The following is a 13,082-nucleotide window of genomic DNA, read 5'->3' as shown; positions in this document are numbered from 1 at the left end:
ATATCGTTTTGTATTGTACTTTTACATTGTTTTGTATTGTCCTTTTGCATCATTTGTATTGTCCTTTTACATTGTTTTGTATTGTACTTTTACATTGTTTTGTATTGTCCTTTTGCATCATTTGTATTGTACTTTTACATTGTTTGTATTGTCCTTTTGCATCATTTGTATTGTTCTTTTGCATCGTTTGTATTGTACTTTTACCAAACTACAGGATCTGAATACTTTTACCAAACTACAGGATCTGAATACTTTTACCAAACTACAGGATCTGAATACTTCTCCCTCTGCCGAGCACTTTCCCCATCAGCGATGTTTGAAACGAACCCCCCCGGAGCTCTACTTCACTTTGCCAACTCCGTGCCTCCTTTTCAAGGAACAATTCACCAATGTGGAAAACAGCGTTTTTTTTTTTAGTTGTTTTTTTTTACATCCGAGCCCGAATGAGTTCCCCTTTTGAGCTTTCATCGGCAGCACCGTGGCATTCCTGGATCCCAATTAAAAGAACATTTTGCGCCGCTTTTTAAGTCCCATTAAAACATCACATGGCCACATTATAGCGTGTGCATCTGATAGAATTGAGTTTAATCTCATCAAATTGTTGTAATCCGCGAGATGAAATCACTCGTTCACATTGCGTGGCTTAACACGCGGATAGAGAAGGTCATAAAGAGTTAAGGCTGTGTACTTTTAACCATTTACCATATTCCTCCAACCGCCGGTCTTGACGAGCACAGGAACGCTATTGTTTCATTCGTTTGAATGAGAAGATGAATTATGTATGTGTTGATATGTGATAGACGTCGTCTCTCTGGGAATGTAGGACACATACTTATGCATAACAATAGTCTTTAGTTATATATTCTGCACCAACAATATAGTCCGTTTGTGTTCTTTTCTGCATAAAAGAAAACGACGTTCGGATCATCTTTCCGCTTGTTTTTAATGCACAACATGCTGTCGTGAAAATCAGGTCCATCACCAACTGGCGGTTACTGTATTCAAATGTGCAGGATTGTTGCCCCAGTGTGTACTTTCACTAATTCTTTCTTCTTGATAAAGAAAAACTCAGTCATATGCCTGTCAGTGACATTGCACAGCTGGTGACGGCGTCGTCTATTTAAATTAACTCTTGATAGGCTTCTTTTAAATCGTGAATTGTTCATCGTGAATGTTTCTTGATGTTTTAACGGTCATGCCTTCCCTCTCTCCAGACATTAATTGGCATGTTGATTTGTTCCCAATCGGCCCGTTTGTATTGGTCTGACTCAAAAAAAGGAACAATAAGTCCATAAACTGACTATAAAGAGCAGCAACAGCAGCTGATATGAAGCCAATCTAAAAATATTTTCACTTCTAAATCAGCCATTAATGTGGATTTAGATGCAAAACAGATCAATATTCAGTATAGTTTATTTCACAGATATATACTAAGTGATATAATAGTGAGTTATAGGGGCTACAAAAGATTGTATATTAAAAAAAAAGAAAAATATGCAGTATTGCTTTGCGAAAACTCGTATTGGCTGCATTTGTAATGACAAATAAAATCATAAAACCTTCCGGACAATAATGATCCTATATCGTTATTATTATTATTATTATTATTATTACAAGGCTATTATAGCCCATATGTATTGCATATATACAGCCTATATTTGGCAATAGATATTGTCCAAGTGCAATCATTGAATATCGTATTCATTCCTTTTTACAAAGTACTTTTTTTTTTTTTTTTTAAATCACGTTTGTTCTTTATTCAAATTAAACGGTAGATTATGAAGCAAATAAGAAATATAGGTAGGAGGCAAAACACAATAAAAACTCATAAATTATAAATAGCCTAATATAAATAATTGAATAACTATAATAGAGAATAGAGACTGAACCAAAAGGGCCGGAAGTATCTCTACAGTACACTGATGATCAGTCAATTTGGCTATTAATATCACTTTTATTGATATTAAAGCCTCTGTATCTCCAAGGCAATTTAAATATATTAAAAAATGTTACAATGGGAGATTTAAAAATAGAAGGTATATGGTGAAACCCTCAGTCTGTACCATCCCATAATAAAGTGTGTGTGTGTACATTATTCAGGTTGTCTGTATTGATCTGCTCGCGCTACGTTCGCGTCACCGTGACGCGTGCGCATATCAAGCCGCTGGAGTCTGGAGGCTCGAGACGACCCTGCAGCGTCGGTCCGGACCCTCTCCGCCCGGCGAAAACCTCCCCGGTGAAGCGGCGGTGCCTTCGGGGGGGGGGGGCAAGCGCTGCCTCCGGGGGGCGGGGACAAAATGTGCGGTCGCTGCAGACAAGAAGAGGCTTCCGAGGCTCTTTTTTAAATGTATTGTTTGACATCCTCAAATGCAATGAGAGGATTAATGAAGCGCGTCTGCCGGACCCATATGTCCCCTTCAGGGCCGCTTGTGCTTAATTAAAACCGAATGGATACTCGGGGGCCCCGGTGCTCCTGCTGCAGGCAGCCGGACTTCCTGCTCTCTGCTGACGTCCATTCAACCTGTTGGAGCTGCGAGTGTGACAACATAATATAGAGGGTTCAGTTTGTTCACGAGCACGTTTTATATATATATATATATATATAAATAAATATATGTCATCTTTATGGACATGCATATATATTTTGTCATATGAATTATTGTGTTCTTCCTCATATTTGTTTTGTTTTGTGTGTATATTTTTGTTTTTATGTATTTATTTATGAGTTAATATTTTTGTTTCATGATCTAAAGCTTGTGCCAACTCCCAAGTCTTTAATTACAAACATCAGTATAAAAAAAACAATCCCTGTTACATGTACAATATTTAACCAGCTGCACGCTATCGGTTTGTCGCTCTTTAATTGTGGGTGTCATTGGGTGCTAATTGGGGGTCAAGTAGACAACAAAGCACTTCAACGGCAGCAAGAAGTCACACCAGAGTTATTAGAAGCCTCTCTGATGTCTCCTGTCACGTCCTAATTAGACTGATAGCAGGAGCCCTTCTTCTTCTTCTTCCATCTTCGTCTTCCTCGCCTTCCTCCTTAATCCATGCACGAGCCCCTGGACCTGCTTATAGACTCACATGCTCTCCCTAAAACCCCAAAGAGGCTGCCATGGCTTTATGTCCACATAAATCCTCATGTGCCGTGCAGGAGACTAATCACAATCCATGCAACAGATGTCTTGGATGCACATTTTGATTTTGATCGAGCTCATTTTGACCAAAGGACGAAGAGCGAAGCGCAATGATTTAGTGTTGTTAATTCAGTTTTACCCACTTTTATGTGGATGGTCATATTGAGTTATTGTTTGAGGCCTCCAACGCTTTTTTTTGTGCAGTTTTCTTACGCCGTGTAACTTTTTTAATTCAAGTTTTCAGCTTTTCAGAGCTCATTTCACATGTCTGCGTGTGAACTGGCCAGCGGTTCGCCCTGAGCCGCAGAGCAGCCGTCAATAAAAATGTTGGATTATCCTCTTTCTGAGACGGGATTAACATAGCTGTCACATAATTCACATTCCTCCCTGCCTGGACAGAAATCAAGGACTCTAGTGATGTAGTAGAGGGGGTAAAAAAAAAAGGGCATTATAATGATGATGGTGATCATCCAGAGGATTAAATGTGACACTTTGATATAAGATTCAAATTAAAAAAAGGGGGTAATAGGTGATAAACGTGGATGAATGAGATGGGCCTCCTTCCTCGGGCCTGTTTGCATGTTGTGGCGTGTTGTGTGCAGAAAACAGGTGAAACATGAAGAAACACAGGAGATTTGAGATGGATTTACACATGCAGCCACAGTGTTGGGTCAGCTCATGGTCTTTATTGTTGTTTAGTGTGTTTGTGGCCTTTACAGCTCAAATGGACCTGGCTTTATTCACTCTGCGCGTGTCCTCGTAATAATTTATCATTTAAACAACTCGGGACAGGAAAAATAAATCTATCAAATTCACAGCTGCGGGTTTTGTGGTTTGCGAAAAGAAGCTAAAAATTGCATACAGGTGGTACAAAGAATCACAATTTTTTTTTTTTTTTTTAAACAAAGCTAACACATTTGGGGGGAGGGGGGATAATTAAAAAAAAACACACACACACACACAAGGGACGTTTATGCTCACACACAAACAGACTGATTGTCTCTTATAACTAGTTTTAAACATTTCTCATAAATTAATAGTGCATCCAGGTTCATGTCAGAGCTGCTCGCACACACACACACACGCACACACACACACTCATGCGCAACGCTTTGATCAAAGGGGCCCTTCAGCGTGCCAACAAAATAAAAAAATAAAAAAGACAAGAGAAGGGAGTCTTTAAGGAGCTTAGAAAAAAGAAGAAAAAAACCTGACCTATTCCTCCCACTCAACCAAGTTAGGCTTACTGGATCTCTCGCTCTCTTTTGATCCTTTTCTTCTTCTTTTTTCTTCCTTTTTGGATCAACACATTTGTTCCGTGTCCTTGATCAAAGTTGGGGAGAAAGTCGGCCTGAATGTTCAATAAGTTAACCCAACAAGGGAGACAACCGGCTGGCAGTCCTGCTCTGCTCTGCCCGAGGTAGAAGTTGGGGCCCGAAGTGGTGGAAGAACCAAAACACACACACACACACACACAGAAAAAAAAGCCGCATTTGCTGCTCCCAACCTTGGGTTTTTAATTTTGCCTGCAGCTTGGGGAGGGGGGGAGGAAAGGAAGGGGGGGGGGGGGGGGAGGTTGTCTCTCTCTTTTTTTTTCTTTTCTTTTTTTTTAAATGTCTCTTCCCTCACAACACTTGAAATTTCCACGCGGCCTGGTCTTTGTAATCCAAACAGTCCGCGTTGAAATTGAGCTTCCACGAGGAGGCCGTTTGGTCCTTGTAGTCCAGGCAGTCCGCGGCGCTGCTGAAGCCGAGCCCCGCGGCGCCGTACGCCGACGAGGAGAGGGACGACGCGGCGTTGCTCAGGTGGCCGGACACCCCGTTGCTCGCCATGGGGCTCATGGCGGAGCCCGCGGCGGAGAGCTGGTGGTGCATAGGCGAAAGGTAGGAGCCGCAGTCCATCCCGGGGAAGTAGGACGAGGAGCCCGTGTAGCCCTGGTTGTAGCCCGACGCCTGCGTGTAGGCCATGGGGTAGGAGCGCTGCATGCAGGAGGAGGAGGTAGACAGCGGGTCGGAGAGCGGGGAGATGGAGGCCGGGCTCCAGATGGACACCGGGGCCGCGCTGCTGCCGCTGCTGCTGCCGCTCACGGCCGGCAGCGAGGTGCTCGAGGGCGGCGTGAACTGCCCGCTGGCTCCGCTCTCCGAGCTGGCCTCTCTGACCGGGGAGCTTTTCTTCTTCACCGGCTTGCTGACCGCCTTGTTCTGCGCGCCGCTTTGGGTTTGCTGGGCCTGTTGGCGATGTTTGGCTCGCCGGTTTTTGAACCACACCTGAAGGGAGAAAAAACAAAAGAAATAAAGAATAATTAATTTAATTTTAGATATAAAATAACCTCGGTCCTTGTTGCTGTTTCCAGGTTTAAAGACACTTCACCATCCACGCAGTGTAATAAAAAGTGATCACAAAGCCACATTAGAAATAAATAACTATCCCAAATAATTATGTAGGCTGTCATTTTGTCCACCTTTTCATTATATTCACACATTCCTTATACGGTAACCTAAAAAGTGGGTTTCTAACTCAACAATTAATAACAGGATTCAAACCCAGAAACGGACAAAGCGTCTCCTCAAGTAGTCCCCGTTATTATGAAGGACTTGAAACAAGTCAACGACGAGGACACTTCGCCCTGAAGTGGACGCTTCTCGCCTCTCGTACAGATAAATGAACAATTATCGACCTTCCGTGAACGAGACGGTGTGTGTGTGTGTGTGTGTGTGTGCGTGTTGGAGGCTCACCTGCACTCTGGATTCCGGCAGGTTGATCTTTAAGGCCATCTCCTCTCTCATGAAGATGTCCGGGTACCGGGTCTTGTTGAACAGGTTCTCCAGCAGGTCGAGCTGGGCCCGGGTGAAGGTCGTCCTCTCCCTCCTCTGTTTGCGAGGGGTTCCTGATAAGATGGAGAATAGGGCTAAATAACACAGTTTTGACTTCAGAAGGCAGCGTAATAAAAATTAAAACTCGATTATTTGATCCCCCAATGTAGTTTGTACATAATAATAAAAATCGACGTTTTGATCATTGCAGATAACTGCGAATCATGCAAACTGGATGGTATTTAGATGAATGTATTTCTGCACTGCGGTGTATATTACCGTGGTATCCCACTGAGGGATGCAGCATGTCCACTCCCGAGGCGGATAAACTCAGTCCGTTCACCGTGTACGGCGGCTGCTTCAGATAAGACATCATGCTGGCGGCCGAGCGGAGGAAAAAACGAGGAAAAAAAAGTGTTGTTGTTGTTTTAATCCTTTCTCGTCTCCGTTATTTTGTGGGTGTTTCAGCTCGTGCGGACCAACCTGGAGCAGGACACAGAACAGTTTTGTGTTGATATTCGTAGATCAGAAAGTCCGCGGAGTCTTTTACGCGCAGCCCTTTACGCACCGCGCTGGGTTTAAAGAAGTGGGCGTCCTCCAAAGCGCAGCGCTCTTAAAGGCGAGTGGAGACCCCCAGCTGTCCCTGCTGGACTGAGGATGCTCTGTCTGGCTGACAGGCGTTTACGCCATCACCCCCCCTTCTCCTACACACACACACACACTCTAACTGCTACTATAACTCCGCCCCTTACCACCCCCACAAACACACACTCCTCTCCTCCTCTCCTACCACCACCACCAAAACAAAACATTGTCGTTAAAATGCGCACACTCTTTGGGCCCCAACCGGGCTCTCAATTAGCATATACCCACAGGTTAGGTGCAGCTAAATAGACAGCTGATTGGGGGGCCATTTGCAGAAACAAAGCCCACTGTTGACCGATAAGTAATGCTGATAACAAAAAGACTTTAGGGAACAAACAAAGAAACCAATTCTGCAAACTGAGCTCTCATTCAAATACGATCTGCGCCGTCTTCATTTCTTATATATCGGGCCCATTGTTTGTTTCCTACTAAAACCCCTTGTACATTTAAATGTAACGGAATTACAATACGAAGGATAACTTTAGCAAATAATTGGGAGAACATGGAGACGTCCCCCCCCCCCCCCCAAAAGTGAATTCTGACATTTTGTTTGACACTCCTCGCGGCGATTCCCCTCCTTTCCTAATGAATTGCTCCCGGTAATTAGATTTGGAAGGTGAGACTATAACGTGTTGATTAGAGAGGAGCACTTCATCTCAATCTAAACAAACAAGGAGATGGCCCACTACATTTGTCTCCAGGTATATTGTGAGTATATTTATTTTTTTTACAGTAAAAAGTTTTTTTTTTAGCTCTCATATTTTATTTAATAAATACTTTATTGTTGAAAGGACCAGAAACGAGGTATATTAACATTAAAAAAACAGAATAATTCTTAATCTCAATTATATATTTAACAATGACAAAATATGGCAAAAACAATGACACCCTAAATTATATTGACAAGGATTACTGAATAAAATAAAATAGTATTATAGGGTCACCTACGAAATAAATAATTTGTAGGACACGTGTACATTTTTTATAGAAATCCTAAAGAAATAGTATAAATATCATAGATTAAATAGGTATATAGAAAATATTAATCTAGAAATTGGAAATATAACGTTGAATTAGCTAATATAAAAACTATTAGGCTTTTTTTTTTAAATGATTTGGCCTAGTAAAAATAAAAATCCAGGAAAAAAAGAATCCAAAGTTAAATAGACCGTCATATTTAGTTGTTGTCTCGTAGCTAATTATTATTATTATTATTATTATTATTATTATTATTATTATTCTATATTCCGCGTGCCTGCCGTAAGGTTTCCATCAACGCCTACCTGTAGCATGAAGTTCCCAGGACCCCGGGGTGCCTCTCTCGCTAGCCGGACCCCTCTCGTCTTTATAGAGCCAATAACGGCCACTCCTCCTCAATCTGTCACTTGCTTCAACACCCGTTCAATAATAAATACCCTGCCCGGCCATTAGTTATTATTGGCTGCGAGAGAGATTTTTTTTTCCTCTTCTTCTTTCTGTAAGAAATTAACGAGATAATCCGGACGGCACGCGCTGGCCTGATTACAGGACGCCAGCCTCCGACTCCGCATTCAGGCCTCCTTAATTTTCTGCGTCACGAAAATAAAACAAAGACTGGCATTGTATTTATCAGACCAGCTGACTGCCAGACAACCCCCCCTCATACCCCCTCCCCCCTCATACCCCCTCTCATACCCCCCTAACCCCAGCACAACCAACCCTACAACTCACTTTCCCAAACTGACACATGCACGTTTATACATGAACCTTTATTACCTTAATTTAATTTAATTTGAGTTGTTGACCACATTTAATATTGCACTTTTATTTTCTAAAATATGTGTTCCAACAGCTTCTGTTAATAATCAGCTGTTTGATTTGTAAAGTGGAACCTTTTTTATATTAATTAAATACGATGTGTGATTTAAGATGTATTTATTGTTTAGTTCCGTCGGCCTACAACTTGACTGTATGTCCCCCTGAATACACCCACAGTCTATATAGTCCACCATCAGCAGTTGGAGTGTATTATCCGGACTCGGGCTCTGCTCCACCGGCCTGCTATTAACCGGTTGAATGCCCCTCTCTCTGCTCCGCGCGTGAAGCCCACAGAGGGCCACGAGGGAGAAAAGTTTCCTTTTAAAAAACACGCCTCTCCAATTATCTCCCCGGAGGCGATCTGCATTTCCATCGGGCGCGCGCACGCACGCACGCACGCATGCATGCTCCTGGTGGCTTTCAACGTCGATTAACAACCCCCCCCCCCAAACTTCTCACTTCGCTGAAATACATTTAAACAAAACACATCACCTGCGTCCACCAGCGGAAGATAAATAACTCACTTACTTTAGCTGTTGTTGGTTTATTTATAAAAAATTAAAAAAAAGTATTTATAAAAACGCCTCTCTCGGCAGAGCAGAGTGCAAATCAAGCGTCTCTGATTATTCCCTCCCGACTAAGCTTGTTGGATGCGGATAATACGAAGAGATGCTCAGTATTTATTGAGAGAGATGGAGAGAGAGAGGGAGAGAGAGAGAGAGAGGGAGAGAGAGAGAGAGAGACTGCGAGGATTTGTTCTTTTCTTCTTCTTCTTTTTTTTGCAGCCAATGAAAATGAGAGGAAATGTGATGGAGGTGTGAAAGGATGCAGCAGCTGGGTGGTGGCACCATCAGCTCCGAAAGCACGTTTGTTAATCATTTAAAAAAATATATATATATATATATATATCCAGAGCAGCCAATCAGAGGGCCGAGCACCTGCACGCGGCTTGACGATCGCGCACGTGGCCCACATGACCCGACACGGACCCAGAAATCAGGAGGTTCGAGCCGCGGCTTGATTGTCGGGAAAAAGCTGAGCAAGCTCAACGGAAACACTGCTTCGTGGAGAGAGGTGGAAATAAACTTGTCGGGGATGTGTCACGGTTTGAGTCTGTAACCCTGTAGAGGAGATTTAAAGGGGAGAAAAATGCACAGTTCACTTTTTTTTCTTCTAAGCAGAGACATGGTGGGGTTAAAATATAAGAAGAAGAAGAAGAAATAACTACAACTTCCCCATTTGATTACTTATTAATTCAACATTTCTAATTTCCAGAGCAGAAATCTGAACATGGGCTGAAGACATGGTTCAAAATTCTCGTTGCTCAACGTTTTTTGAGTGAATTTGGGATATCTCTTTGTATCGCTCCATGAATCAGAAAAATATCTGCCAAATTCTTGCCATGTTTTTAGGAATAAAATGTTGAATGAATCCTATAAATGAATGATATGCCCCTCTGTGAAAACCTTCAGAATATAGGAAGGAAACTTCATATAAGTGCTACTGGTTTCTGGCTCAGAAATGAAATAAAAGCCACTTTAAAGAAATGTATTTTACAATTACAAAACTTTAGAAGACAAAATTAGATTATTGGTTACTCACAAGAAGACAATTATATTTGTAATTGTTCTTACATGTAGTTTATATATGCACATTAGGCATTATCTAATGCTAACTTGAGAAAAATTAGACATCTACAGACACTAATATACCCCTAAATATATATTTAGGTTGTGTTCTCGTAATGTTATGGATGCAAAACAGCCTCAAATCTCAAAATTGACCGGCGCATGAAAACCAATGTTTTTGCCCGAGGCCGCAGCCTAAATTATAGGCTATATGCGTTGCTTATTAAATTTGCTGGGTTACACCATGAACCACTTGGACACACACACACACACACACACACACACACATTACACCCCTTAAATGTGTGTCCAGAGGGACTTGCATGCATTTTGAATTAAAACGACGAAACGTCTGAATGTAATTGTGTTAATGTAATTTGTTTACAACACAAGTCTATTTTGAGCAAAACTCTTTGGCTTCTGCAGCCCCCCCCCCCCCCCCCCCCCCCCCCCCCTCCCAGACTGACGGTTTTGAGTGACGCCCCCCCCCCCCTCAAACAAGCAGCAGGTTAGAGAACTAATTAGGAGTCTACATGCCAGATGACCAGACTGAGGCCTGTTGTACAAGCCTGAAATCAATACCACCTTTTTTAAGGCTACATGGACTCTATTGTATCGAGGACCCATTGACAGCAGCAGCCTATTGTTTATGAGTTAGAGCAATTATATAAAGTCAGTGTTATCGATACAGATTAAAAATTAAGATGTTTTTTTTTTTTTTTAATATTGCATTTTTAGGCTTTTTTTAAAGTGGAGTTTTCCCCATTTCCCCCTCAGCGGATGAAACAAACAGCCGATATCTGGTCCCCCTTGTTGTCCCACAGCGATGTTCTTGGCTCGCTCACGCAGAGAGCCCCTTTCATCTTCTGCTTCTGATATATAATTCATCGGGAAAAATATCTAATAGCCCTGGGGAGCGTTTCAGCTAAACGGGGTTGTAAAAAAAAAAAGGAAAAAAAAGGTGAAGTTGCCTTGTTAATGTCTGTGGCAATGTGCCCTCCCCCTGTCTCCGGGCCAATTGACGAGAGTCACGGTTTCTCCTGCTGTTAGGGAGACGAATTGAAGGCTAAGAATCGTGGGACTGAGATATGCTCTCTCTCTCTCTCCGCTGCAGTGTGCACGGATAATACACGGCTGGCATCAGGAGAGAGAGAGAGCATGCGATGTGCTGCTTCCTCTCTCCTCCAGCATGCTCTTTGTTTGCTTATAGGAGTGGGTAATATGGTTACAGACCATAAACGATAACGCAAAAAGGAAATACCCTTTTCTGTGGGATTTTTTTTATCTCCTCGGATATCTTCTTCTGAATTCATATTTTGGAATAAACCTCATCAGGGGTATCGGGTTTCCATTAGCTGCTCAGAGGATAGCCTGTATGTTTAATTTACTCTATTATTATTGGTATTTCTTTCATTTCAAGCACTTTTTATGTCCATAATTTGGTTTAATTAAACATTTTAAAGGGGCTATTCCAGTGATTTAAGTTGGGGGGTCTTGCAAGACACACATTTTAAATTAATATATAGATTTAATATAGAGGTTATTGTTGGATCCACAGTTTCTTTTCGCAAGCAGTTGACTTCAGCTGAGCGTCTCAAGGTCAAATCAATGACTTGGCTGGCTCAACCAAACCCATCTGTCACACACTGACGCGCACACACACACACACACACAGTGAACTGTATCGGACATTATGACTGCTTGCTTCTTTTTTGTTGTGTGTGTGTGTGTGTGTGTGTGTGTGTGTGTGTGTTTGCCATCTGCACCGTAGAACTCCCCGATGAACTCATCGATGGATTTATTGATAAGCTCGATACACGTATTGATGATTCTACAACGAACCCGAGGGAGCGTCCTTGGATATTGAACTTGTGTGAAATCAGAGGAAACTACATGAGCTTCAGACAGAAGGTGGGGTTTTTATTCTTCTTCTTTTTCTTTTTTTTTTTAGGAAGACAACAAAATGTTGTGTCGAGGGCCCGGTATCATCAGAAAGTAGTGAAATTAATTGGTGTGTCTTTGCTTCATGAGGACGAGAACTGTAGTAACTAACACGCTAGCAAGCTGGGACCAATGCTAGTGCTTCAACAGCTCTTTAAGGTCCTTTCTGTTTTCTCCCCCGGGCTGTTTACCCCCCGTTGATACTTTCAGTTTGCTTGTTAGCATCAAGACGATAATGTTTATTTATTAAAGGACGTATATGACATATTTCTAGCACCGTAGCTGGCGATGTACTAGCAAACATGCTAGCCAGTCAGTCACAAAAGCTCTCCAGCCTTCTGTCTATTTCTTTCTGTTGGCCTTTACGCCTTTTACTCTCTTCTGACATTTTCTTTTTCTACAGCAATACACATCATTTTATACAACAATGAGGCCTAAACTGTATTAAAAAAAAAACCTTCCTTGTTTCTTTCTGGCTCTCCGTGCCCGCTCAGCACTCTCAAGACGCACAAATTCAAGTATATTTGCTCATCAAACTTCACCAAAGTTGCATTTGACAGTTTAGATTCGTGTGGACTTACGTGGCCCGCTCAAGCAAATCCACTGACTGCAACAGTTCCATCCACATTTATTGGAAAATTGGCCCCCGCAGAATTCGAAAATGTATACAAACCACTTGGTGGAGAATCTTCCTCTGATAGCTGAGTGCTAGTGTGCTTATCACCATTGAACCCCCTCTTCACCCACTCCTGCATGGCCTACACCGGACCATATTCATGCCCTTCATTGAGATACATCCACCACTTGTGGTTTGCCCAGGGGAGGGTTGAATGTCTTGTCCCTGCTGGTACCTCGTTAACCTCCCACGGCCTGTGGCAAGTGTTAGCCAAGCTGAGAGGCTTCATACCTGGGTATTGGTCAGCGGGGACCGGCCCCCGGGGGGGGGGAGCCCTGGACCCCCCACCGGGCGAGGGGAGGGAGGCAGGCGGGACAGAGGAGGGCCAAACAAAAACACAACCTGGCACCCCCACGGCAAACAGCCCACCTACCGTCAGCCAGCATCTGGGGCCCAGCACACAACCTCTCTATTCTCATTCTGATGCCGGCAAATAGTGAGGAGA

General features: G+C 42.7%; 1 protein-coding gene across 2 annotated transcripts; it reads right to left on the bottom strand.

The window, feature by feature from the left end:
• Positions 1-4,762: 4,762 nt before the first annotated feature.
• LOC117727437 (homeobox protein OTX2-like) lies at positions 4,763-6,326 on the bottom strand. 2 transcript variants are annotated; one of them, XM_034527752.1, is made up of 3 exons: positions 6,218-6,326; positions 5,873-6,045; positions 4,763-5,404 (listed from the first exon to the last, which is right to left on the bottom strand). In XM_034527752.1, the coding sequence occupies exons 1-3, from the start codon at positions 6,324-6,326 to the stop codon at positions 4,763-4,765; spliced, it is 924 nt and encodes a 307-aa protein (XP_034383643.1). The 2 variants fall into 2 exon arrangements, with proteins under 2 accessions (XP_034383643.1, XP_034383644.1); XM_034527753.1 differs by having other exon boundaries at positions 5,873-6,024; positions 6,230-6,326.
• Positions 6,327-13,082: the final 6,756 nt, after the last annotated feature.

This window comes from Cyclopterus lumpus, chromosome 24, assembly GCF_009769545.1.
Source record: "Cyclopterus lumpus isolate fCycLum1 chromosome 24, fCycLum1.pri, whole genome shotgun sequence".
Classification (NCBI taxonomy): domain Eukaryota; kingdom Metazoa; phylum Chordata; class Actinopteri; order Perciformes; family Cyclopteridae; genus Cyclopterus; species Cyclopterus lumpus.
Note: the sequence above shows the minus strand (reverse complement) of the source record. Positions and strands in the feature narration are given on the sequence as shown.